The sequence below is a fragment of the Rissa tridactyla genome, chromosome 13 (assembly GCF_028500815.1).
Source record: "Rissa tridactyla isolate bRisTri1 chromosome 13, bRisTri1.patW.cur.20221130, whole genome shotgun sequence".
NCBI classification, from domain to species: Eukaryota; Metazoa; Chordata; class Aves; order Charadriiformes; family Laridae; genus Rissa; species Rissa tridactyla.
This window is the reverse complement of record NC_071478.1, coordinates 17,158,328-17,184,734: the sequence shown is the minus strand read 5'-3', so window position 1 is coordinate 17,184,734 and position 26,407 is coordinate 17,158,328. Positions and strand designations below refer to the sequence as shown.

Genomic DNA, 26,407 nt, shown 5'->3' with positions numbered 1-26,407 from the left:
AGCAAATACAAACATTTGAGCCGACCTGACTTTTTGCATGCCGGCCGGAGCCTGATTTAGAGAGCTGATAAATTAAACCCAGTCCTGCTGCAGGAGGGGGGGGGTGGGTGGGTGTGTAATCTCCTGTTTTCAATACTGTTCCTCTCAACAACGACCTTGTGGTTTAATGATGTCTGTGACTGCGTGTCCCTCTTCCAGGGCATGTGGTGGAGTGGTAGGTGTGGTGGACGTGCCCTATTTGGTTCTGGAACCAACCCATAATAAACAAGACTTCGCTGATGCCAAAGAGTATCGACACCTGCTGAAGGCCATGGGAGAGCATTTGGCTCAGTATTGGAAGGATGTTGCTATAGGTAACAAAGCTTCACAATTACCAGGGGCCGGAAGGTGAAACTTTGGTGGCGGGAGGGCAGCCGAGAGTGCAGGTGGTGATTTTCGTTGTAATGGCTCCGTACTGAGCCGGGGCTTGTTTGTTTTCCAGCCCAGAGAGGTATCGTCAAGTTCTGGGATGAATTTGGTTATTTGTCAGCAAACTGGAACCAGCCTCCGTCTAGTGAACTGCGCTACAAACGCCGGAGAGCCATGGAGATCCCTACCACCATTCAGTGCGGTGCGTCCAGCCAGGCTGAGATTAGGAGGCTCCTCCTCCCTGGGGAAGGGGGGAAGGCTCCTGGCTGCAGTTGGGGAGCAGCTAAACGGGTCGGGGATTTGAGATGAGCTTTGCTATCATTATCCCCTTCTAGGGTTTGTCTCCTTCTGTGAGTTGCCTTTGTCTGCACTTGATGGTACACTTGGACATCTTGGTGTAAGGTTCCTTTCCTGCACGGTTTACTAACCATGATGTTCTTCGGGTGCCCTTACAGAACAAGGCAGGTGTTGCCAGTAGCAGTGTTGAGAATGGGCTTAGAAATGTCACTGGAACTGGCCCAAGCCACCAACACTGGAGTAAGATCTGAAACTTGCCTGTAGGCAATGCAAAGTAGCCAAGTAATTTGGGTTCTGATGCACTGGCCTGCTAATAGGTACTAGGTGTGAGCACAGAGGGGAACCATTTACAGTCGACTTCCAAATTTAACACAAGTTCTCTTCTGTGCACCTCTAAAGCTCTGGCTAAGCCCTTCCTGGGGTAAGGGAGATCTCAACACAACTGCTTTGGCTCTTAGTAGAGGGACACCAAACTCTCTCAACCTCATTTTCCCCACAGGACGTGGGGATGAGGATGTAGCAAGGAATATGAGGCCGGTCTTGTGGAATTATTTTGTTAGGCTCTTCTGCCTGGACAGTTTTCTCAGTCCTTTCCAATTTCCTCCCAAAGAGGAGGGGCTTTCCTGTCATTCTTCTTGTGCTCTGTGGTTGACATCCCTTCCAGAGCCTGATTTAAGAACATTTGCTTTTTTGTGGCAAAACTTGATTTTTTTTTTTTATTTTTTTTCTTAAGCTGTGGATTTCCTGGTAGGCCAGCAATAGTCTGGAAGCTAAATCTGTCTTCCTGGTTCATCTAAAATTTATTAGATTATAATAATTATTTTTTTTTCAGTGGATAAATCTCTGACTTGTTTTGTGTTGATATCGGTACCAGCCTGACTTCTGAGATGAGCAGTGATTTCAGGGCTGGCAGTTCAGTTTGGTTTGTACACGCTGTCATTGCAGCAGTGAGCGAGGTCCTCTAGTATCAGCTGATGCCAGGCTCCATCAGGTTCTTCTTACAGATGCCTCATACAAGATTTGAGGTCTTCCTCCAATCATTTTGTGAGCATGAAGCAAGAATTCATTCAGTATATCCTGTGGCCATCTCACTTTTCTTTTTGGCCGCTAGTCTTACTGTTGTTGGATATACTTTGGAAATTGGTGGGGTCCTTGGGCATTAAATGGGCTTGAGAAGTGCTATGGAAAAAAGTGATTTTGCTGCTCAGGCTGTATATTTCTGACTTGCAAATTGTTTCTCTAACAGATGTATGTCTGAAATGGCGGACTCTCCCATTCCAGCTGAGCTCAGTGGAGAAGAATTACCCTGATAGCTGGGTATGCTCTATGAACCCTGATCCTGAACAGGACAGGTAAGAATCACAGAGTGATAAGGGTTGGAAGGGACTTCTGGAGATCACCCGGTCCAACCCCCTGCCAGAGCAGGGTCACCCAGAGCAGGTGGCACAGGAACGCATCCAGGCGGGGTTGGAATGTCTCCAGAGACGGAGACTCCCCCACCTCTCTGGGCAGCCTGTGCCAGGGCTCTGCCACCCTCACAGCAAAGAAGTTCCTCCTCATGTTTAGGTGGAACTTCCTGTGGTCAAGTTTGTGCTCGTTACCCCTTGTCCTGTCTCCGGGCAGCACTGAGAAGAGCCTGGCCCCATCCTCCTGACACCCCCCCTTTCAGTATTTATAAGCATTGATAAGGTCCCCCCTCAGCCGTCTTTTTTCCAGACTGAAGAGACCCAAATCCCTCAGCCTTTCTTCACAAGAGAGATGCTCCATCCCCTCAGCATCTTGGTAGCCCTTTGCTGTCCCCTCTCCAGCAGTTCCCTGTCCCTCTGGAACCGGGGAGCCCAGAACTGGACCCAGTGCTCCAGGTGTGGCCTCCCCAGGGCAGAGCAGAGGGGGAGGATGACCTCCCGCCACCTGCTCACCTGCTGGCCACGCTCTTCTTGATGCCCCGCAGGATGCCATTGGCCTCCTTGGCCACCAGGGCCCACTGCTGGCTCGTGGGCATCCCGTTGTCCCCCGGGACTCCCAGGTCTCTTTCCACAGAGCTGCCCTCCAGCGGGTCACCCCCACCCTGTCCTGGTGTGGGGGGTTATTCCTCCCCAGGTGCAGCACCCTGCACTTGCCCTGGTTGAATTTCTCCGTTTTCAATGCACCCCACTGTCCCTTCATCCAACCCACGCTTCCTAAGCTTCCCCATGAGGATGCTGTAGGAGACCGTGTTGAACACCTCGCTGAAGTCAAGGTAGACACCACCCACTGCCCTCCCCTCGTCTGTCCATCCAGTTATGCCGTCATAGAAGGCTGTCAGACTGGTCAGACATCATTTTCTCTTGGTGAATCTGTGTTGCCTGCTTCCGATAGCTTTCTTTTCCTCCACATGCCTTGAGATGACGCCCAGAACGAGCTGTTCCATCATCTTTCCAGGGGTGGAGGTGAGGGTGACCAGCCTGTAGTTTCCTGGGTCTTCCTTCTTGCCCTTTCTGAAGACTGGAGTGACGTTGGCTTTCCTCCAGTCCTCAGGCACCTCGCCTCTTCTCCAGGACCTTTCAGAGATGATGGAGAGCTGCCCAGCAACGACTTCCGCCAGCTCCTTCATCCCTCTTGGGTGCATCCCATCAGCTCCCATGGACTTGTGGATATCCAATTTACTTAATTGATCTCTAACTTGGTTCTCCTCAACCAAGGGGAAGTCTTCCTTTGTCCAGACTCTCCCTGTTACTTTCTCCAAAGTCTGGGACTCCTGAGGGCTGGCCTGAGCAGTAAAGACCAAAGCAAAGGCGGCATTCAGTAACTCTGCCTTCCCCGCATCCTGTCACCAGTTAATACAGAGAGTTTTCTGCAGCATGCCTTATCTGCACGTATATTTTTTTTTTTCTGGTCATCTCTTCTTTGAGAAGACTGGAGGGACAGGCAGTAATTCTGTACCCTTAGCTGTGCTCACAGTCAGTGAAAAAGTAGTGATGTGTGTATATGGAGCCAACACGTTGGTGGGCATTTGTGCAATATACAGACTGCAGAGTGCACCCTTCACAAGTCTGTAGATGGGACTAAGCTGGGAGGGGTGGCTGATACTCCAGAGGGTTGCACATCCATCCAGAGGAACCTGGACAGGCTGGAGAAATGGGCCAACAGGAACCTCATGAGTTTCAACCAGAGGAAGCACAAAGTCCTGTCCTTGGAGAGGAACAATCCCAGGCACCAGGACACACTGTCCAGCCTGGAGCAGAGAAGGCTCGAGGGGATCTCATCCATGTATATAAATACCTGAAGGCAGGCTGCAGAGAGGACGGAGCCTGGCTCTTCCCAGCGGTGTCCAGTGGTTGGACCAGAGGCCGTGGGCACAAACCGGAACGCAGGAGATTCCCTCTGAACATCAGGAAACACATTTTCCCTGTGAAGGTGACTGAGCCCTGGCACAGGGTGCCCAGGGGGTTGTGCAGTCGCCATCCTGGAGGTGTTCTAGGACGTCGTCCTGGGCAACCAAGCAGTTCCAAGTGGCCGTACCTGAGCAGGGGATTGGACCAGGTGACCTGCAGGGACCCCTCTGACCTCAACCAGCGATTTGGTTAAATTGAGTTCCTTTAAGGTTTTTCTGCACTGGAAATATGATTGTAGCCTTAGTTTTATGCATGTTAATTTTCATGTAGATAGCTTAGACAGGACTTGAAGAATGGTCGTAAGCGCGGGCTGGCAGCGCTGCGTGCGCAGTGGGGTCTTTGCAAGGGTCTTGGTTGCTGCTGTAGCTGCAGCCCATTGGACGCGCAAACTGCAGCAACACCCCCGAGCTGCAGTGAGCCCGAGAGTGACGTTTCGCACACTTGAGCGAGCAGCACGTCAGGTCATTCGCCAGCGGTGTGCTTCATAGTTACACAATTTAGGTAGGATCTAGTAATTTATTTGAATGAAGAAAATGATTGCTCTAGGCTGCTTCTCTATGAAGAGAGACACTGCTAGAAGCTGGTTCTTAATTGTGTAACAAGGGAAGCTGCTCAGCTTTAATTCAGGGCTTAAAGTGCTTAAGGACAGTTCAGGTGGTGACTTTTAATTGGAATAAGAATTTCAGCATCTGTGGTTGCAAAGGCTACAAAGAAGTGTTGATGTTGATATTTGGAAAGTATTGATTTTTTTCTGGCTTCTTCCTTTTGGCACCTGTCACTGGAAGGGTACCGACGCTACCTTCCCTGTCGCTCCACGTATTTGTGCCTTGGTGCAGAGCTACGACGAGCGTGGCTGTGCTGAGGATGTCCCCTGACTACCCTGCTGGGGCAGGGACAAGCCTGCGAGCCCCAGAAGAAGCTGCCACAGCTCCAGCCCCCTAGCTGGAAGCGGGAGCAAGGCTGGGAAGGTGTCGCTGGTAGACACACACAAACACAGGTAGACCATGCGTGTATGCCCGTCAGGCCACGCAGGTCAGCGCAGGCGGATGCGCACAGCGCTCACGCAAACCGCACCAGTAGCCTCATCCTTTTCCCTCTTGGCTGATTAGGGTGAAGGACCACTGGTGGAAATAATCATGGGCGTATCTGGCCCCTGGATCCCGTCCCTCTGGTTACTTGCACTGGGATAGATGAGCCCTGAGGGGGTTGGTGGGTACAGGACACAGGTAACCCATGCACACCACAGACCTCCCCCTGTCTCACCTTGGGCACGCTCTCCATCCCATGGCGGATCTGGATCTGTGCTCTTCCCTGTTTATACAGCCCAGGTGCTCCTGGCGCATTTGCTGCCAGGGCTGGCTCATGCTCAGCTTGCTGCTCACCAGGACCTTCACAGCAGAGCTGCTCCCTGCCAGGCAGTGCCCACACTGTTTCATTCAAGGGACTGCTCCTTCCCGGTGGCAGGACTTCAGACTCGTCTCTACTGAACTTCAGAAGGTTCCTGTCGGCCCATTCCTCCTGCCTGTCGAGTTGTTTCCAGATTACAGAGATGGGGCTGTCCAACTCTTCACTGCTATCAGCATGGTCAAAACAAAACCATTTATAGCCTACTGTAAGAGATGTTTTCTTCTCCTGCCTCGAGGCACCCACAGCTCTGCCTACACTCCCATACCCACCTCCAGCAGTCGGGCAGGACTCCCTGCTCCCTCCAGGAGTCAGCTCCTGCGGGCTCATCCCTTCACCGCCCTCTTCCCTTGCTCCCAGGCTACGTCCTTGGTGGCCTGTCTGGCCCGACACATGCTGTGAATCACATGTTCGTGTGCACACCTGCGGTCACTGCAGCTGGTGGCACGCAGGCACCCCTGTGAGCAGTGACCCCACTCCAGCTGCCGGTACTCAGACCCCCATACACGCGTGTGCGTGCAGAATAGACCCCTTCGCCCAGAAGGAGAGTTAAACGGGGAGTTTAGTACAAAGACAAGTGTACTGATCAGCCAGCTGTTTATGTAGAACCGGCCCTTTTTAGCCATTTCATTTCTGTTTTCCCACATTTGTTCCTCCCCAAATCATCTCCGTCCCGTCTTTTACCTGCTTTTGATTCCTCCCATCGGTCCAAAACTGCTTCGATGAGCTGCTCTGACTGACTGGGCGCTGGGGCTGAGGCTGCCCTGAGACAGCCCTGGCAGGAGCCCAAACCGGGTATCTGTTCCTCTAAGTACCTAATTAGCATTCTCTGAGCTGCCTTTGGGCCTCTGGGCTTGTGGAAATGGGCCTTGGATGGGCTGGTGGCTCCTAGGATGGCCTGGGAGTAGCCAGGGAGGGGTGTTGCTCAGATTCCCCTACCTGCCGTTCTCTTGGTGCTGGTTTGTGCGTGTGCAGACAGGCGTTTTTATCATGTAGCCTAACAGGAACTTGATTTTACTAATGAAAGAATTTAAATTTTTGTATTTGCAGTAGCTTGAAAATTTGGAGGAGTTTGGCTGCATTTTCTGTGAGGCCATGTTGGGACGTTGGTTGGGAGCGAGTTAGAGTGCTTCCGCAGCGTGCGCACGCGTGGTGGTATCCCACGTTCCCCTTGCGGGGAGGTGGGAAAGGGCAGGTGAAGCGCTTTGGACGGGCGATCCAAACTTCTGGTCATTTTGGCTTCTTCAAAAGGGACCTCAGGAGCCTTACTATGGGAGGAGAAATAACTGTAGAAGATTTTTGGATTGAGTAGGGCTACAGCACTTTGCAAGAGTGAGCGCGGTTGTGTCCTTTAACAGGAGGCAGAAGGTTTCCTGCAGAAGTAGCACTAGCACTCCTCTGGCTTGCTTGGTGCCAGTAGAAAGCAGGACAGCAGGACTTCCTCGCAGTCACTGCATTTCTGAACTTCCCTTCCAAGTGCTCTACGGCCTGATGTTTCCTGCTGTGCCTTTGCGCCATGGCTTTGCACACCTTCAGCTCTGTGCCTTGATCTCGTGCCCCAGCTGTTCCACCCCGGGTATTTGTACTGTCTGAGGGAGGGCTGAGGATTTGGGAAGCATCGTTGTTGCCACCATGGGTGGGGGACTTCAAGCTTGTGCACCATGAGGGTCTGTGAAGAATCTCATCCAGACAAGTTGAAGATGAAGCACTGTCAGAGCTGATGACCAGGCGCTCTCCTGGCGTCAGAAGAGCGCGTGGTGGTTTTGGCTACATTGGCATTGTCTGCCTGCACTGTGTCTGCTATTGGCACTGAGCCCTTCTGATTTGTCCACCTACACCTCAGTTCCTGCTGGTGGCGCGTTGTCCCGGATCATGGGAGCTGGACGCCCTTCCCCATCTCTGTCATGTTAAAGCAGTCACCCCTTCCGATGCCACGGTCTATGTTAGGGTCAACGCTAAGCAGCCCCATTGCTCACTTTGTCACAGAGAAGGCAGCGTGTCTGTCACTTCAGTGTCAGGCTCGCTCTCCTCCCTTTTCCTACCTAAAATCCAGTTGGGTCCTAAATGGCGTTTGGACTCGTGGTTGAGACGCCAGCTGAAGATGACTCTCTGTCTCAGCGCCTTGAACATCGCCAAAGCCTTGGTGATGAAGTTGCAGACTGTTCTGACATCAAAGACAATTCCTTTTTTTCTGACCTGCCGCCTCTAGCGATGCAATCTGTGGCTTGGAATGTCGTGAGTAGTCTCAGTTCTTTTGCAACGGCAGAACTAACAGGTGCTTTCGTACTTTCTTGCGCTGTGAGATACAGCCTAATGTTTGGAGCCTCAGTGCGTGGCACAGGAGATGGCATTTCTCTGCTGGGAAACCTGTGTGTGGTGCCACTTGTTCACCTTTATCTTTGGGAATTGCGGCTTTGGTGTCAAGCAGGCATTTTGCGGTTATGACAGATGTTTCTGGGCCGAGGAAGTAATCGCTCTCTGAAAAACTCCCCTGCAGGGCTTCAGCTGAGAAGAGGCTGATGGAGAAACTGCTGCTTTTGCTCCTTTCCACTGACCAAGCTGATCACAGCGTGTGTCTTGCACACTAGGGGGTGTCCCACCAGTTGGCAGATTCAGGATCAGTGATCTTGATAAAATAAATCATCTCTCATCAGCCTCTTGGCGCTGGGGTCCTCCCTTTATCTGTAAGACTCAAACTTTCGGGAAGTTTCGATCAGCTTGGCTCCGACGCAGAGCAGGAGTCGGCTGGATCTCTCGTGTCGTGCAAGGGTTGTGGTGGTACTGCTGCTTTCCTGGCTCGCGTCGTTCTGCATGACTTTGCCCTGCAGGGACTGATCCTGGTGCGTCTCCCCGTGACCCGGCTCTGTGAGGGGAAATGAGCCTGGGAGCCCCCCGTCCCCTCTCCCTCCTGGCGGTGCTCCTGCCGGCCAGCTGCTCAGCCGCAAGTTTGCAGGTGATGCCAATCCGCTTCCCTCTATTTCCTGCCTGCGGTTTCCTCCTCTCTCAAGGACTCTGCTGGGGTTCTGCATCTGAGGGGGCCTGAGGGAGCAGGATGGACGCTCGCCACTGTGTTAGAGGCCGTAAGCTGAATAGGATGAGAAAAGCAGATAGTTAAAGGATATTGCAAAGGAAAACTTTGTGGCCTTGGGCGGCAAGGCGAAGTGCATCTTCTGTTCACGTAAACAATGGCTTAGTCACAGGTTACTAGTAATAAGCTTTCCTTTCTAAATGGAAAGGAAGTCTGCAAAAAGAGGAACTGGTCTGAAGACAGAAGTTGATAGGAGAGAAAACTGCTGTAGAAGTCCGGAGTACAGAAACAGCATAGACAACCAGTCGCAGCTGTTCCTGAGCTTTGTTTAGCTCCCGGGCTCTGAATTGGTAATTCCCAGCATAAATAGCTTGGTTTTTAACAACTATGCTTTTGATCCTGTTGTGGTTTAACCCCAGACAGCAACTAGGACCTCGCCGCGAGCCTTGCTCGCTCTCCCTGCCCCAGTCGGGTAGGGAGAAAAGGAGGGGAGAGGAAAAGACCTCGTAGGTTGAGATAAGGACAGGTTTAATAGAACTGGGTTTGAGATTGGGGCTACTGTGGAAAGAAAAGCAGTTTTACTGCTGCATTCGGGATGGGATATGGGGACAGTGCAGGTCCTGCTGTCGGTGGTGAGGTTGTCTTGCGTTCCCTTTGTGCCAGGTGTGAAGCTGCAGAGCAGAAGCAGAAGGTACCACTGGGAACTCTGAAAAAAGACTTGAAATCACAGGAGGAAAAGCAGAAACAACTGTCAGAGAAAATCCGCCAGCAGCAGGAAAAGCTGGAAGCTCTGCAGGTAAATCTGGAGGTCTCCAGCTAAGCCCAGCAGGTCTGAGAGATCTCCTAGTGCAAATGGCTGATGCCGAGCCGCGTCTGTCTCGGCCTCTGATGCCAGCCACACTCCTTCATGGGGGAGAGGTTTTTTTTAATAACAGAAAGCAAGCATCTCAGCTTGCATTTCACTTTCTGCTAGGAAAATGGGAGCGACTGCCGGTGTTCAGATGGAGGGGTGTCTCTTGAAGGATACAGAGCACACCTTCTTAGAGTTGTTTATCTTAAACTGGAAGACTGTTTGCTGGGGTGGGTTTAGATAGGCCCTGATGGCTTTTAAAGATGGCCTTTCTGATTTATTTATTTATTTATTAAATAGAAAACCACTCCGATTCGATCTCAAGCTGACTTAAAGAAACTGCCTCTGGAAGCGTCCACGCGGCCTGCGGGGGAGGTAAATGGGCTACCGTAGGCTTGTACTCGTTCGTGCCATCCCTAGCTGCTCTGACAAGCAGTGCCCAACCCTTCTGTCCTTTCTGTACCCTCATTTGTTTCAGAGCACCCAGCCACAGACCCGACCTCAGCGCCCGCGATCTCCTCCTTTACCTGATGTAATCAAGAACGCTCCCAGCAGACCACCGCTACCTCCGCCTCTTCCCAAGTCCGTCAGTCACCTGAAAAAGAGCTCTTCGGCTTGGACGAATATCAGCACTCCCAAACTGGCAAGCGTCCTCTCCAAGGAGGAGGCCAGCACTTCCAGGACGTGCCAGCACACTGTGACAGCTGCAAAGTCTAACAGCGCTTTAAGAACTCTCGCCAAACCAAGTACAACGACGAAAACGCCCTCTTCTGTCGTGCAGAACCCCAAAAGCTCACGTGAGACATCCAGTCCAAAAGCTGCCAAGATGCCAGCACTAAAGAAATCTGCCACTGTCAAATCCCCGCAGGTGAGACCTGGTGGGATAACAACTGTCAGCTCCTGACCCGCTTTTCTGCGGAGGCTGTCTCGCTCTGTCGCGTGGGGTTTGCACCGTAGACCCCGCGCAGGACAAGATAACTTTTGCTTTACTTCTGGGCTAGGATGCCGTTCTACACCCCTCGTGAAGACTTGTTTCATCTCTTTCCTGTTAGACTAGGGTGTTTTCCCAGGGAAAAAAAACAAAACTGGAGTGGTGAGGTGAGCGTCTGCATGATCACGTAGCACCTGCTAAAACCTTCCAGGAAAGCTAATGAACTATCAAACTAAATACTGGATGCTGAGCATTTTTTTCTTAACTTGGCCGAAGGAAGGTTTTTGATTGGTAGCGTGCTGGAATTGTAGCTAAAGCTTGTTTGCTCTCCCGACAGGCCTCCACCACTCGGAAGAGGACCTTGAACAACACAGAGGATGGGTCTGAGGAGGAGGGGGAGTACAAGAAGGAGAAGACAAAACGGGGCAAATTCGTGGCAGTGAAAGAAGAGAGGAAGGATTCCAGTGAGGTGGTGGTAGAGGTAGAGTGCACTGGTTTCCCCAGCAAGAAGGTATTTGTCAAGTGTTTCTAATTTGGTTGGGAGGCAGCTAATCCGAGCTCTCTCTGCTCACAGCTCACAGACAGCGCTGGGGAAGAAGAGCTGGCAGAACTGAAGAAAGCTCAGAAAGGTGAGAAATGAACCCTTGAACTGCCTCTGGTATCTGACACAGTGGAAAAGGACTGCTGCAGAACTAGACTTGCTGGTTAAATGTGTGATTTCATTAATGAGCTTTTTAAAATAAAAATTAGCGTAAATTTGGGTCCCAAAACCCTGAGATGACTCTAACTCGCATTAAACACTTTGGTCAGGAACGCCTTGATGAGACAAGAGGCGATTGTGGCATGGGAAGGTCTGTAAGCTGAGGGCTGCGTCACGTTTACGGGTGTGATGCTTGGCTGGGTGGTGTGGGCTGATGTTGTGCTCGCCCTTCGTAACCGAATGGAAAGTGGAGCTACGTTAGCTGCGAAATGGAGACCTGCTGCGCTGCCGTGAGAGGAGAAGGGCCGAGAGACCCCCAGGAAAGACGGTAGCCAGGACGACATTGTACCTGCCAGAGCAGGGCATTTCTTCAGCTTGTTCCCAAGGAGCTGTCTGGAGAGTGACCCACTAGGAATACGCAGCAAATTGTCCTACCTGGAAGGCCCGTGTCAGACAGCCTGGAGAACGGGAGAAACCGTCTGTCTGAAAATGCCATATAATTTGCTTGCATCTTAAACGTTTCCGAGTAGGAGTTGAACTGTACGGCAGTAGTGTTTTTATGGTTTACGTACCATTTGAAGGGATTGTCACAGGTTTAGGGTTTGCTCCCCACTGAGGGCGTCTGTCTTCTCTAGAGCTCGAGCAGAATGTGCTCTCTGGCATCGGAGTGTTTGCAAACATCTTTGCTGTCGTCCTCCTTGCAGATAAAGGGCTGCACGTGGAGGTGCGTGTGAACAAGGAGTGGTTCACAGGCCGTGTCACGGCTGTGGAGATGGGCAAGCAGGCAGTACGCTGGAAGGTGAAGTTCGATTACGTTCCTACAGACACCACACCAAGGGATCGCTGGTAACTATCTCCAGCTACTGAATTTTGGGGGCTTGTTCTGCTTTCAGGAGACAGACACCCATTTTACTTCCATAGATGCTGAGAGGAGTGTGTTGCTTTGCCGTGTCAGGGAGCGTTTGTGTGCTCAGGACTGTCCGGCTGCTTCATAAGGAATGAGCGTGACAGGCTCCACACAGTCTGCCCATTGCTTTGGCGTGGTGCTCCTGTGGAGGCAGCTGTTGTGCTCATCTAGAGGTCTCAGGGTGACAGCTGGGTGCAGGTTCTGATGAAGCTGGTAACAGCGTTTCAGGTGTGGCCAATGTAGAAAAAAAATAAATCTGACTTTCCCTTAATATCTTTTTTTTCCAGGGTAGAGAAGGGCAGTGAGGATGTGAGGTTGATGAAGCCTCCCTCTCCTGAGTACCAGGCTCCAGACACACAGCAGGAAGAGGAGGTTGTTGGAGCTGAACCTTCTACCTCAGACTGTGTCAGAATTGAGCCAGACACCACCGGTCCCAGCAGCGGCCAAGAGACAGTAGACTTGCTAGTTCAGATGCTTCGGTGGGTTCACTGCGGTTCTTGCGGGCGGCTGCAGTCTGACCGCTTTAGTCTTTCAAACTCCCAGTTCTGGCTTTGTTTTTCTTTCCTGCACAGAAATTGTTTGCGGTACTTCTTACCTCCGAATTTTCCTATCTCCAAGAAGGAGCTGAGTTCAATGAGCTCAGAAGGGTTGTTGGCGTTTCCTTTGGTGAGTTCAGTATTTCTAGAAAACTAAGTTTGGGGTTTTTCCCCCGCACGCATTCCACTTTTATGGCAAGGGTGCATCCTGTTGATGCAAGATCGCGCTCTGCAAAGGGTTCTTTGGATCCGCAGCAGACTGACGTAGCTGAGAAAAAGAATGAGAGCCTCTGAAATATGCCTTAGGTCCTTTGACAGTCATCTGAGGATTTTTTTTAATTACCATACACCTCTGTGGGAAAGCCGCTGGCTGCTGCTATCTTAACCTTTAGTCCATTGCTGTTAAGCTTTTAAAAAAGAGAGGCCAGGTTACAGGCTTGTGAAAATAGGATGTGGGTATACCTGTTCGTTTTGCCCCCAGCCTTACGAACCTAACTGAGGCGGATGCAATCTTGAAAATGGGGGAGAACGCGGTAGCCAAGCCTCTCACGCTTCTCCAGGTGAGCAGAATGACTGCCTGTGAGTCAGCTGTTCATCTTCAGGCTCTTGGTGTGGGCTCCGTTTATTTGAGTGAGGAACAGATGGAGCTGAGCTTGCACCAGTATCTGCGTGCTGCTGTTGGAAGGGCCAATGCGGGCTGAAACGCAGAGAGATGGTACTGGCTCCTCTGGCTTCTCTCTTCTTTGACATACCACAAAGGAAGAGCTTCTCAGGGGGCATCTGTAGGTGGCTTGTGTCACCTACAGATGACCAAATGACAAAAGCTACTGCTTTTTTTCAGCAGCTCTGAGGAGAAGGACCTGGGGGTCCTGGTAGACAGCAAATTATCCATGAGCCAGCAGTGTGCCCTTGTCGCCAAGAAGGCCAATGGCATCCTGGGCTGTATAGGGAAGACTGTGGCCAGTAGGTCGAGGGAGGTCATTCTCCCCCTCTACTCTGCACCGGTGAGGCCACAACTGGAGTACTGTGTCCAGTTTTGGGCTCCCCAGTTCAAGAGGGACAGGGAACTACTGGAGCGAGTCCAGCGTAGGGCAACCAAGATGATTATGGGACTGGAGCACCTCCCTTATGAGGAAAGGCTGAAAGAGCTGGGACTCTTTAGCCTGGAGAAGAGAAGGTTGAGGGGGGACCTGATTAATGTTTACAAGTACCTAAAGGGTGGGTTTAAGGAGGACGGAGCCAGGCTCTTTTCAATGGTTCCCAGCGGCAGGACAAGGGGCAATGGGCACAAGCTAGAACATAGGAAGTTCCGTTCAAATACACGGAAAAACTTCTTTACAGTGAGGGTGACAGAACACTGGAACAGGCTGCCCAGGGAGGTTGTGGAGTCCCCTTCTCTGGAGATTTTCAAGACCCACCTGGATGCAGCCCTGAGGGATGTGCTTTAGGCAATCCTGCTCTAGCAGGGGAGTTGGATCTCTGGAGGTCCCTTCCAACTCTGAAGATTCCGTGATTTTGTAGTCCTCAAAGTGCCCTGCTCCTTCACTCGCAGTGAAGGCCATCTCTCCCTCTTTTCTCTACGTTAATTCAGGCGTCTGCTTGAGTTACCGGTCCTGCAGCTTCCGCAGGACGTGTTGGTCTTGTCTGGAGTTTTCCGCAGGTGTAGATGTTCCCACCTCACAGGAATAAGCTGTGCTGTCTGGGTGATCTATAATAAGGAAACTCACTGCGTACAGAGGCTGTCAGATCTTTCTACAGCATAACTGTGGTTTGGGGCTTTTTAAAACATGCTGCATCCTTAATCTGAGTTCAGGCAGCTTTTGTTGCAGTTCTGGTCTTTGAGGAATGTAAAAACCCGTGTGATTTTTGTGCCGCCTGCAGTAGGCAAATCAAATGTAAATGCGAGCGTAGCACTGCCTGCAGGCCGGGGTGCGGGGGCGCGCTGTCGGGCTGGCGGTGTTCAGTCGCAGCGTGCTGGTGGCTGGACTCTTCTACAGGCCACGAGTGCCGGGGCTTTCTTGATGCTCGGTGCTTCTTTGTAACGTGTCGTTTCTTGCATTTTGTCTTCTACAGAAAGAATATTTCAAACAGTACGAGGTAGGTCTGCAGAACCTGTGCAATTCATATCAGACCCGCGCCGACACCCGGGCCAAAGCCTGTGAAGAAAACCTCCGCAACGCGGAGAGGAAGCTGAAGGAAACAGAGGAGAAACTGCAGAAGCTGAGGACTAACATCGTGGCCCTTCTGCAGAAAGTGCAGGAGGTGAGTGAGGAAGGGCTACGAAAGCAGAGCTGCCCCACGAGTGGCAACCTTCCCCTGGCCCGGGCCTTTAGAGGCACTTGAGATGTTTTAGTCCAGCATTTAACTGGGCTTCAGCTCTTTCCCAGTTGTGTGCAACTTGGGCTCGGACCATCGGAAGCAGCTGAGCGCACGGCTGTGTCACTGCCCATGTTTTGGGATCCAGGCCTCGGGGGTCCTGGCGAGTGTTACTTTTCACGGATGGATTTTTCGTAGTGCACAGCTCCCGTTTGTTTTCTGGTTTCCGCTGTGACACGCGGGGCTGCGGGAGAATTTCCCTGGGCGTAGGTGGTGTTCTGCGGGGAATTCCTGGCCCGTTCTTGGGCAGAAAGGTGGTGCTAGGTTCTGAACCCCGTGCATACAAATGCAAAGCTTTAAACAAATAATACCTCAAAGAAAAAAAATTATGTTGAAATCTATTTATCAGTTATGCTATTAAATTAAAATAGGAAATAAATATTTAAATAAAAGCTTTAAATAAGTGAACTTTAAATAAAAAAAACTACTTCAAATAAAATTAAGACGACTCAATGGAAAAACTGCTGAAAGCAGATGACGGCAGTTGCTCCCTGCCGGGAAGATGTGTGTTAAAGCTATAAAAAACCCCTGACTTGACCCTGATCGGCACAGTAAATCTATTGTTCGAGCATCAAGTGCCGACTGGTTTCCAGGCGTTGTCCATTAGGCTCTGAAAAGTGAAGCTGGTGGCGCGTTCCCAGCGGATGTCAGCGGCTGGAGAGTGCTGGAAGTCGGGGCGTAAAGGCTGACCGGGACGGATGCTGCAGGGCGTGCCGTGCTGCTCGGCCTTGCCCCTTCTGGCCCTCTTCTTCCAGATTCACGTTTCACTGGTATTCCTTGTGCTTTTGGTTTCAGGACATTGATATTAATACAGATGATGAACTGGATGCGTATATCGAGGACTTGATCACGAAAGGAGATTGAGCAGACCCAGGATGAGTCCGAGGGAAGCGCAGAAGAGCTGGTTGCTGCGATGGGAGATGTGGGTTCCTGCAGCGGAGGACTCTGGCAGCCGATGAGGAGAGAGGGTTTTTAGACAGTACTTACGTTGTCTTGGTGTACAACTTGTTCTTGTGACTTCACATGAAAAAGACATTTGTGCTGTTGGCAGGAAAATTTTTAACATTGTAGTTCTCTGAATCTCTTCCTTTATAAATATTTATTTTTAAAAGAAATAGGGACTGTGCCTGATATGATGGGAGGGTTGCTGTGTGCTTTTAGTGAGGTAAAGGTGTGGGTACCCTCTTTGCATCTAGGGTACGTTCACACGCTCGACCTGGAAGACCAGAACATCCCACCTAGCAAGTTGCCTCAAGTAAGAACCTGGCAGCAACTTAAAAATAAGCCTTGAGTTACGGAAGAGGAGGTCAGGACTTAGACTTGGAAGACACTGAACTTGCGCTAGAGAAATGCAAGTCAGGAATTTGAGCGACACGGGGGAGGGCGAGCAGAGGGGATGAAGTCTCGGTGGTTTGTGAGGGTTGAGTGTACGGGATTGGCATTCGCCCGTGCAGTGAGGTTCCCGAATATGAGGTGAGTTGTCACCGTGCTAACATTCAGAGGCTGAGGATCCTTTTGGAAGAGGATGGCCTCCTAGGCTGCTCACAGGGGGTTGTGATCATCAGAGGGAGAAAGCTGGAGTTCAGATTCTTTTCTAGGAGTCACCTTATTGCACACTTTTGCTGCTGTTTCTCTGAGACGTAATTGCAACGGCAGAAGAACTCCTCGACCAGCTGAAAATAAAGTGACCCTCTGGTCTGTTGTCACTCCCTCAAGTTTGCATTGCTTTGATCAACTTGCTCTTCCAGGTAATTTTTTTTTTCTTTAGAGTGCTGGAATTTGGAGCATTGCATCGCTGAGTCACACCTGGCCCCGGGTCAGCAGCAAGGACAATTCCTTTCTTCCGTCCTCCCAGCTGGAGGCTGCACCACAGCTCCTGGCAGACCACCTGTGGCCAAGGTGACTCGGGTTGAGTCCGCTGGCTAGCCGGCTTCTCAGGTCTGCTGGGACAAGGGGTCCGTGAACTGGGTGCTCAGAAAACTGCAATCCTCTACAGCCCGGCGGGTTGAAGAAATAGAGCGTGACCAAGAGGCGCCCGCCTTCAGGAACATCAAATGAAATGGACCGTTGGGGTTCTTTGGACAGCTAAAAGTGTAATAGATGTTTTGCAAAAAATATTCCAAATTAAACATCTGTTGCACAGAAAAAAAATCTTAAGCATTAATGGTTTGTAGTCCTGGAGAACTCCCAAGTTCTACATACCGCAGGACAGGGGGGAGACTTTTGCTTATTACCTGAATTCCAGGTCCTTGTAACAGCACGCAGCGAGACCAGCTGCTTTCATTCAGGGTCTGGGCCCGGACACCCCAGTATAAACGAAGGTAAGGAGCATCCCCCCTGTCCCCGTACGCCTTCCCGGAGAGACGGGCTGCGTTCCTTAAACGTAGGAGCAAACTCCACCAGTCTCCTCCGTTCCTTACACCCACTGGAGGTTTTGTCAATTGTGCTGGCACGCCGGTGCTTCCGATTAAAACCATCCTTCTGTAGAAGCTGGGGTTTTATATTAAGGCGAAAGAAGAAATCTTTGTGCTTTCCACGCAGGGACAGCACAAAGTCTAAAGAGCCAGATTTCGTTAAAATACAGTTCGGAGATGCTGCGTCTCCCAGGCTTTGATTTGTAACACCCAGAGGCCAAGTAGCTCTTACGCGTTTCTTGAGCGTCCTTACACAGTCTGATCCCCTCCTGCTGCTCTCCTCTTACGAAGGTGTTACTCAGTTTTTTCCCCTCGGTTCTCTGGAAGCTTACCGTTTCCAGTTGTAGCTTTGGGGGGGGTTTTATGGCATTTTTTTGATCTTGTACCAAGTTTTTTTTTTTGTTTTGAGTTACATTTCTTCCCTGGAATTACTTTGATCAGTACAATTGATGTGTCCTCTCTAAACTTCCATTTTGCTAGGGAAAGCAATCCAAGAACTTCTTTAAGTGCCAATAAAACACGTGTTTCATTCTTGGAACCTTCCAGGTAGTCCTTCTCTGCTTCAGTTTGACTTTTTTTGGTAACCTTGTCAAGTGGACCTGTGTGTAACACGAGGTTTTAGTAACAGCTTTAAAAAACGTAGGAACAAAATTACCTCTGGAGGTCGTGTAACCAACCTGTGCCAAGCAAGGCGTGCTCAAAAGCCGCGTCACGTCGCTCGGGGCCTTTTCCGTTGGAGTGCTTAAAATCTTCAAGGGTGGAGGTTGCAGCGCTTTTCTGCCTCGCGCACCTCCCCAGTGAGCGCGTTCCTCCCTTGCGCCTGGCGAGGGTGTCCCTGCTGCAGCTCCGGGGGCCGTTACAGCTGCCTGCTGAAAATCTCGCCTGCTGCGGCCTTGGCAGTCAGACCTCCGTGCCACCGTTCAGACTGTTGGTACCACATCCGTGCGCAGTTCCCTCGGTCTTCGTCTCTGCTTCCAGCTGTGTCTTACGGCAGAAACGCTAAGAAGTCCCCAAGTTGCATCTTGTACAACGTCCCCTCTCTGCAGAAGGGCACCTTAAGTCCCTCCTTTATGCCTATCATTATAGTCATCTGTTTTGGAAATTCCTCCTACAGCTGTCTACCTGGACACTTCATAGCGTACACGTTTCTGTTGGTAAGGTTGCTAGTTTATGTATTTAATATTGAGGCAGGAAAATAATTTTTTTAACATAAACTTTTGTGTCTTGTGATGATTATTGTCCCAGGCCAGCTTTGCCTCAGCTTCTCGCCTGCTGCAGGGCCCGGCCTTGGGGGGTCCTGTCAGCAGGACCGTCACCGTCCTTGCTCTTCCCTTGCTGAAATGCCAGCCTTACCCTGGAACCCAAGCGATCCTCCACCTCCTACGGATTTGCCTGGCTTCTCCTGCAGACTAGAACTGATACCGTGAGGCGGCGATTAAGGACTGTCCAAGACTCAATTTTGGAGTGTCAAAGCAGGCGTTCTTTATGGCAGCGCTGGGCGCACAGGGGATCACTCCGCCTCGTGTGCGCCCCAAGTTGCTCAACTACAAAGGTTATAAGCAATCGGAATATACGGATTCATTGCATTTCCCAGAAATGGTTCACGTATTCGTTCATACTATCCCCTAGAACTCATGAATATATGTAAACGTCCTTGAGGCATGCGCATCCCTGTCCGTTGCTGGTCTTCCAGGGCCCTCTGCTGGTCGTCCATAGTCTTCCTCCCCGTGTCCGCTGGTTGGGCTCGGCCTTCGCGCACACTCAGTTCGTCTTTTGGCTTAGTCTGCGACTCCTGTTCTCGCCAAACTCGCTTCTTCTAGCATCTCTCCCCATCTACTCTGCTCGAGGGTACGATGTCTCAAGGCTTCCTTCTGTGCAGCTAGACCCGGCAGATCTCTAACCCAGCCGCTCCCAAAGCATTTCGGACTCAGCGACGTTATTGCAGTCAGGAGGGACCCAGGTGTTCTTTTTAACTCGGGACCAGTAAGGCCTGAGGGACCTTCCCCCCCAGCTGTGTTCGTGTCCTTTCGTGCTCTTCGAGGCTGCTCTATCACCAGCGACGGTATCGGAACAAGAACACCTGAACTGGTGGCAACCAGTCCCTCTCCGGGTGTGAGAGACACGGTCCGGCCTGCATGTCTTTCAAGGGTTGTGTATTGCTGCTCTTCCTCGAGCAGGAACTCGACCAGTGCCCGCTGTGTGGGATGAGACCAGGCGGGTAACTCTTGGATGATCTTGCTGTCCCCTTTCTCATCAGCAAAGCTGCAGCTGCACGGCAGGAGCAGAGGAGACCCTCCTCTAAGCCTGCGCTGGAGGGAAGGCTCCAAGAAAGCTCTTCAGCACCTTTGGGACGCCTGGACGCCTCTGGGCACCGACCACATTGGTGCAAGGAGAGACCAGGTTCCTGGGGACGCCTGGGAGCCCAGGCTGCGTGTCCTGCCCCGTCCTTTCAGCGTGTGCAGAAACCAGGCACTTTGGGCCGCTCCAAGCCCTGAAACGCTCCCTCTTCTCCCTGGGCCGCAGGGAGAAATTCAGCGTCCCCTCAGCCTGGTGGGAGCCCCCCACCGCGGGTGCCACCGCGCTGGCTGCCCCGGAGGAGGGCAGGGGCTGGGGCTGTGGAGGCCCTTCCAAGGCTGCTGTTACTTGGACACTGAGCAAAGCCTCTGAGCGGGGAGGGACCTGGTGAGTCGTGTCAGTACGGCAGGAGCACGGCGCTGCAGAGCCCCTTGCTCTCTGGGAAAGGACGAGCCTGATTCCCAGTGTTGTGGGCAGGAAAAAAAAAAAAACCAAAAAAACACCAAAACAAAAAAAACCCCACAGAAGCCTTGGCTCAGCCTGGAAGGGTGGGTACCAGCCCAGGGTGTTTGCATGGTGCCCCGAGCCCACAGCCCTCGTTTTCTCTGTCCCTTCATTCTGGGAAGCTGTGGCCGCCCCCAGCTCGTGGTGGGGGTGCTGTGCTGCCGCCGGCAGCATTGCCGTGCCCGGCGCTGGGTGCCCGGCTGCGCCTGTGCTGTGGGCGCAGGTGATGGCGTGGGCTCCGCACGCTGCTGCTTCAAACCTGCCGCGAGAAGCCAGGCAGGGGCCACCACGCTGGCTCCTGCTGCCTGCATCCCTCTCTGACGTCCAAGTGCGTGGCTTTGGTTTTGCTCGCCAAGGAAGGGCGCGGGCAGCTGTGGCGCTGCAGGTCTGGTGGCCTCGTGCCCACCTCGCCCAGTGTGGCTCTGGCACCAGGGCCATTCCCTGTCTGCCTCCCCCGGGCCCCATTCGGCCAGGCTGAGGTGAAGCTGCCGGCTCGGCTGCTGGGCATGGTCTGCACGGCGGGACCCCTCAAGCGAGGGCACTGCCACCGGCTCATCAAGCGCCTCTTTGTGTGTGCGGGAGCTGCCAGCACCTGGGAACACAGGACGCGCATGGAGGCAACAGCCCCTGGTGCTGCCCTGTCTCCAGGGAAACATCCCCTGGCGGGGGAGGCATCCCCGGCCCCTGCCAGGGCACCCCTACCCTGCCTTTGTTGGCTCCGACGCGGTTCTTCAGGAGACAAGGGGATAAAGTCTTCCCTTTCCTGCCAGCCTCCAGCTCCCGCTGCAGCTGCCTGGACGCGGCTCCCCTCGCCCTGAAAGGGTCAGCTGCTGGCTCCCCGCAGCAGCGAAGGCCGGCGCTCAGCGCCGCAGACAGCACCGGGCCAAGGCGCGGCAGCGCTCGGGGCTGCCCGCACAGTGTGGCCCTTGTCAGTGCTGGCAGAGGTGGGCGGCAACTTGTCCTGGGCCCTGCGGGCAGCTGGGCATCCCCTGCCCAGCCCGGAGAGGAGCTGCCGGGGCGCAGCGGTGGTGCTGAGTGCGGCACCATGGTGCCGGGGGGCAGGTGCCGGCTCTAGGCCACTGGGACTTCCATGTGCCCTTGTTTCCCCTCTCTTGTCTCTGCCCCTCCTGAGCCTGCCCGGCACAAGCCGCTGCCCAGACACACTGCTGTGGCAGGGTGGGCTGTTTTTTTTCTTAAATCCTCTTCCGCTCTGCAGCACCTGAGCGCGACCACAGGAGGTTTCTCACATCCCCCCCGCCACCGTCAGCCCAGCTCCCTCCTGGAGTACTGTGGAACAGGGATGTCCCTCCGGGGTGCCGGGGGAGGTGGCCGCAGCGGGATGGAGAGGATGTGACCGAGCGCTCGGTGCAGGGGGGAGCTCTGTTCCTACTCGTGCAGCCGGGCCGGGGCTCTGGGTACCTTGGGGCCCAGCTCCCAACTGCTCCTCCTGGGTCCTGCTCTTGCCTTGCTGTCCTTCGGCTCAGATGGGGCCATGGCCTCAGCACTGTCTGCTCCTGGTAGCCCTCCACTCCTCAGAGCTGCTCGCCCGCCTTCAGGCACCGCGCTAGCTGGAGAGGAGCGCTGCTCTGCCCCATTGCGTGGGCAGCACCAGCCTCCCACCTCGCAGTCCCCCCCAAACCCATCCTGCAGCGCGCTGTAGGTCCAAATCAGCCGTTGCCCAGAGAGCCTGAGCTTTGAGAGCTGGTTTTGCAGCAGCGCCCACAGGCAGCAGGAGCACAGATGCTCTGGATGCATCTTCCAAATGCAAAGCAGCGGATGCACATGGAGCAGAAACCCTAGAAGGATGCAGAGCTGTCTGCTCCTCCTCTGCCCAGGGGCTTGCACCCCAGAGCAGGGAAGGCGTATGCCCTGGCTGGCGTGGCTACTCCTCGTATGGCCCCAGCCTGTCCCCATGCTCACCCCACACCTGACCCGCCAACGCTCAGGGGCTGTGTGGCCACCAGCCTGGAGGACAGATGGGTCTCACATGGCTTCACCCAGGGCAGGGGCTGTGATGGCTGCAGCGGGGCCAGCCCTGGTCACCTCCGCACGGGCTCTGGCCCTGAGCATCGCTCCGACCTTTCACTGGGGGAAGCCCCAGAGGGTGGTGAGGGTGACGGCAGAGCCCACTCTGTCCCTGGAGCACAGGATGAGGCCCTGCAGCCCACGGGGCTGGTGTGGGGCAGGTGCCCCGAGGCCGGGGCTGGAGGACAGCAAGCACGTCTTGTGCTGGGGTGGGACACAAACAGTGGGGCTTCCAGGGGACAGAGCGGGTGACTGGCACAGATGTAAGGTCACTCCCGGGGCAGCGGGGCCGTGAACGGTTCCCTTTTTCCCAGCCTTCCCTCCAGGGAAAGTGGTGCCTGTGGTAGGATGGCTCCCACCTGCCAGCCCCGTTGTTGCCATCTCCTCTCTGCTGCGCTTCTGCAGAGGAAGGGGGCTGTGGTGGGTGCTTGCCCCTCCTGCGATTTCCTCCGCACCCTCAGCCCTTCCTCAAGGGCCCTCCTTACTGGGATTCATGTTCCCCTCATGCAACCTGGAGCCATGTCTGTGGCCGCCCTGGCAGGTGTCCCAAATGTTCTGGTTTGGGGACATTTCACAGGGAAAAAGAAGTCCGCAGCCCTACGGAAGCAAGGTTTGGGCAAGGGCAGGCACTGCCCAGAAGGAGAGATGGGCAGGATTTGCCATTTTTTGTCACGCCGTTGGTTCGGTAGAGATGCGCGGTTGAGCTGAAGGGGAAGGAAGAGCATCAGGAGGCTATGGAGCGTGACGAGCCTGCCCCAGTTTGGTGCTGCTGCCCTGGGCTGGCATGGGCACGGAGGGGCGGCAGCAGGGAGGGACTCTTCACCAGGTGCCTGGGGGTACACTGCCTACAGCCGGTGTTACGCTGCCCTGGTGTCCTGTCCAGACGTCTCACGACCCGTGGGCCTGAGGACCTCCTACCTACGTCTGTGCTGCCTGGTGGTACTCTGTCCCCCTGCACATGTGGCTCCGAGGCAGCCAGCCTGTCGCTCTACGCGACTGCGCGAGGCTCAGTTCAGTACGGGCTGGGCAGGCTGCGCCCGCAGAGGTATGTGTGGATGCCGAGACAAGACAGCAAAAAACCCAGCAGGATTTGCAGAGCTGGGGGAGGAGGAGGAGGAAAGCGCATCCACCCACACGTGCAGCACTGCCAAGCGCGGCACCTGCTCAGCTCAGACCCAGCTGGCTCTAGCGCAACTTCTCTGGTGGGGTGGTGTCCCCGCCACGAGCCTTAGCTGGCCCCGTCCCAGCTCCCGCAGCGGCACTATCGGCAGCTTGAGAAGCTCACTCAGAGGCGGTCATTAGACTCCACGGAAGGGCTGCCCATTGCCGGGCAGGAAGGGGTGACACATCTGCAGTGTTCCAGAAATACCACCACAGCCCAAAGTAGTACAGGCTCCCGCCGACAGCAGTGTGGGACGGGTAGCTCTTCTACCCAATGCAATGCTCCAAAGACCTGTGCTGCCTGCCCGGCATCAGCACAGCAGGCAGACACCCAGGGGCCCGGGCATCACCCCTTGGATTTGGGAAGGGTTTTCCTAGAGGACCCCTCCAGCACCAGATTGTGCCTGGGGAAAAGACTTGGCTCACCTGAGCTCAAGCCAAACACGCCCAGGTCCCAGCGCGCCGGGTCCAGCGGACCACAGGGACCCTCTGGGAAAACCGTGCCCAGAGGATGCAGCACCCCCGTGCCCCCACCCAGCTGCCTGGGACAACCCTCACGAAGCTTCTCTCCGGGAAGGAGCCGAGCAGCCTCCAGACGTGGCTGTACGCACGTTGGCTGGGCCCCGAAGGCAAGCTGGGCAGAGGGGACCGCTGCCCGGGCGACCGTGAGAGCGGGGGCTCGTAAAGGTGACAGCGGCCGTGCCAGAGCCCCGTCGCCGCCGGCAGCACCGCTGGAGGGGAGGCACGTCCCCAGGCGGCGGCGGCGACGGACGACCGGGCCTGGGGCTGGCGGCGCAGGGGCTGCCCCCGGGCCGGCAAACCGGCGGTCCCGGCCGGAGCCCCGCGGGGAGTCCCGGCGCCGCACAGGAGGGACAAGGCGGGGAAAAGGGGGGCGGTGCGAGGCCGAGGGCGCCGGGCCCCAGCCCCGCCGGTGGCCGCCCTCCCGCGCCCAGCGGAGCAGCGGGAAGAAGGCAGCGGGCTCCGGCAGCGGAAAGGGCGTTTATTGCGGGGGGGCGCGGGCCCTAGAGCTTGGTGGTGGCCGGGGGCAGCTCGGAGCGCTGCGGGGGGCCGCTGAGCGTGGGGCAGGCGGCGGGCGAGCGGCGCGGCCCCAGCGGCAGGCGGCAGCGGGCGCGGAAGCGGCCGTCGAGGAAGGCGCAGAGCAGCGGGTTGAGGCAGCTGTTGCGGTGCGCCGGGCAGGAGCGTAGGGGTGCAGGCGGGCGATGAGCCCCAGCAGCGCGCAGGGCAGCCCCAGCAGCCCGGCGGCCGCCAACGCGAAGAGGCTCTTGAGCAGGTGGAAAGGCAGCCAGCAGCCGGCGAGGACGGCCACCAGCGCCGCCATCAGCCGCAGCAGCCGCCGCCGGAGGTGCCGGCGGACGGCGCCGGCCACGCAGCAGCAGCAGACGGCCACGAGCAGCAGCGGGGCGGTGAAGCCCAGCGCCGTGCCGCCCAGGCTGAGCACAGCGTCCGGTTGCGCGGCCCCCGCCGCGCCTCCCGCAGCAGCAACGCCGCCGCCCAGAGCGCGGCCAGCGGGCCCGGCCCGGCGCGGGGGGGGAGCGGCGGCGGCGGGGCGGCGGGGCGGCAGCGCTGGGCGCTGAGGCCGCCGAAGCAGAAGGCGGAGGCGAACGTGCCGAGCAGCCCCAGGCAGCTGCCGGGCTCGCAGAGCGCCGCGCCGAAGGGCCAGCGGAAGCGCAGCGCCGTGGAGGCGGCCCAGAGCGGCAGCGTGGCCACCAAGGCCAGGTCGGCCGGCGCCAGGTTGCCGATGTAGGCGTCGGCCGAGCGGCACCGCCCCCGCGGGCCGCGCCACACCGTCAGCGGCACCAGAGCGTTGCCCGACAGCCCCAGGGCGAAGACCAGCAGGTAGAGCAGCGGCAGCAGCGAGAAGGACGCCTCCCGGTCCGCCTGCCACTCGCACGCCTCCCCCGGCCCGTTGCCCGCCGTCTCCTCCCCGCAGCAGTAACACTCCGCCCCCGCGTACTCCATGGCCGCCCCCCGCGCCCCGCCGCGCCGCTATAAGGGGGCCGTCGGCCCCGCCGCCACCCCCGCCCCGGGGCGGCCCCGGGACCCTCGCTCCGCCCCGGCGCCACACTTCCCCCCCCCCGCCTCGCCCCCCGGCCCGAGGGTGCCTCGCAGCATCTGCGCATCCCGCAGCTGGACCTGCTCTAACAGGTCCGTGTCTGTCTGGTGCCGGGGGCTCCAGGGCTGGACTCCAGGTGGGGTCTCCTCAGAGTGGAGCAGAGGGGCAGAATCCCCCCCCCTCGCCCTGCTGCCCACGCTTGTTCTGATGTGGCCCAGGATGCGGTTGGCTTTCGGGGCTGCCAGTGCACATTGCCAGCTCATTTCCAATTTTTCACCCACCAGTACCCCCAAGCCTTTCTCCTCAGGGCAACTGTCAATCCATCCATCCATCCCCAGCCTGTATTGATACCAGCGAATGCCCCGACCCAGGCGCAGGACCCTGCATTTGGCTTTTTTTAACTTCATGAGATTCACATGGGCCCACTTCTCCAGCATGTCCAGGTCATCGCGTTGCCCGTAACTAGGAAAAGATTAGTAACAAGTAGCTGAGAAAGTGTAAGCTACATACTTGTATTGGAACACCACGAGTGCATAGAGTGAAGAGCTTCAAGACCGCAGCAGGGACTGCTGGCAGTGGAAAATATCCCTGCCTGGTCCTAGACCCCTCTGGGGAGGTTCTGCCACCGGAAAGCACGTGAGCAGGATGGCGAGAGGAATCTCTCCCTCTGCACAGCGCAGGCATGGGGAGATTTGCTGCGGTCCCGTTCACCTTATTATTCTGCCTGAAAGGGGAAGTTGTTCTAGTTTCTTTTCTAGTAAAACCTGGCAGTAGACATACAAAGCTTCCTCAATCGCCATCTGAACCAGCAAGACCAGACCACCCATCCCACCCCCCAGTCCCTGGCCATTCTGGGGAACCATCGCAGAGGGGTGGTTTTGGCGCGAGGAGGGGGACCAGCCCACGGGACAAGTTCAGGGACAAGCTGATTTCTTGCATCAGATGAACTTGGAGTCTCTTCTCCAGCTTCCAGTTCACGCTGAAACCCACTGACCTGCCGCCTGTGCAGCACCTCCGGTGAGGAGGCAGCAGCTGGGAGCTGACCTAGGGGAAGGGTGCAAGGGTGCTCTGGCTGGTGGAGCCCGCTGGGGCCAGCGGCACAGTCCGCGTCCTCCAGAAGACT

At 55.3% G+C, this 26,407-nt stretch overlaps 2 protein-coding genes across 6 annotated transcripts in view; one reads left to right on the top strand and one right to left on the bottom strand.

Annotated features, from left to right (window-relative positions):
* The window catches only part of MORC2 (MORC family CW-type zinc finger 2), a 58,921-nt gene extending 42,995 nt beyond the window's left edge, over positions 1 to 15,926 (top strand). For all 5 annotated transcript variants that reach the window (XM_054219667.1, XM_054219671.1, XM_054219670.1 and 2 more), the window contains 13 exons: positions 199 to 353; positions 482 to 610; positions 1,952 to 2,057; positions 9,175 to 9,307; positions 9,662 to 9,736; positions 9,840 to 10,229; positions 10,630 to 10,773; positions 10,867 to 10,921; positions 11,697 to 11,838; positions 12,187 to 12,378; positions 12,472 to 12,565; positions 14,509 to 14,697; positions 15,607 to 15,926. In XM_054219667.1, coding sequence (XP_054075642.1) covers positions 199 to 353; positions 482 to 610; positions 1,952 to 2,057; positions 9,175 to 9,307; positions 9,662 to 9,736; positions 9,840 to 10,229; positions 10,630 to 10,773; positions 10,867 to 10,921; positions 11,697 to 11,838; positions 12,187 to 12,378; positions 12,472 to 12,565; positions 14,509 to 14,697; positions 15,607 to 15,675 — 1,873 coding nt within the window. In that variant the 3' untranslated portion in view covers positions 15,676 to 15,926. The remainder of the gene's footprint in view (positions 1 to 198; positions 354 to 481; positions 611 to 1,951; positions 2,058 to 9,174; positions 9,308 to 9,661; positions 9,737 to 9,839; positions 10,230 to 10,629; positions 10,774 to 10,866; positions 10,922 to 11,696; positions 11,839 to 12,186; positions 12,379 to 12,471; positions 12,566 to 14,508; positions 14,698 to 15,606) is intronic.
* An 8,306-nt stretch (positions 15,927 to 24,232) lies between these two features.
* Positions 24,233 to 25,224, bottom strand: LOC128917117 (apelin receptor A-like). Its single transcript, XM_054219741.1, is given in 3 exon segments — positions 24,233 to 24,408; positions 24,411 to 24,665; positions 24,668 to 25,224. Coding segments are annotated over 3 exon segments (954 nt in total). The 5' UTR covers positions 25,191 to 25,224.
* Between the last annotated feature and the right edge of the window lie 1,183 nt (positions 25,225 to 26,407).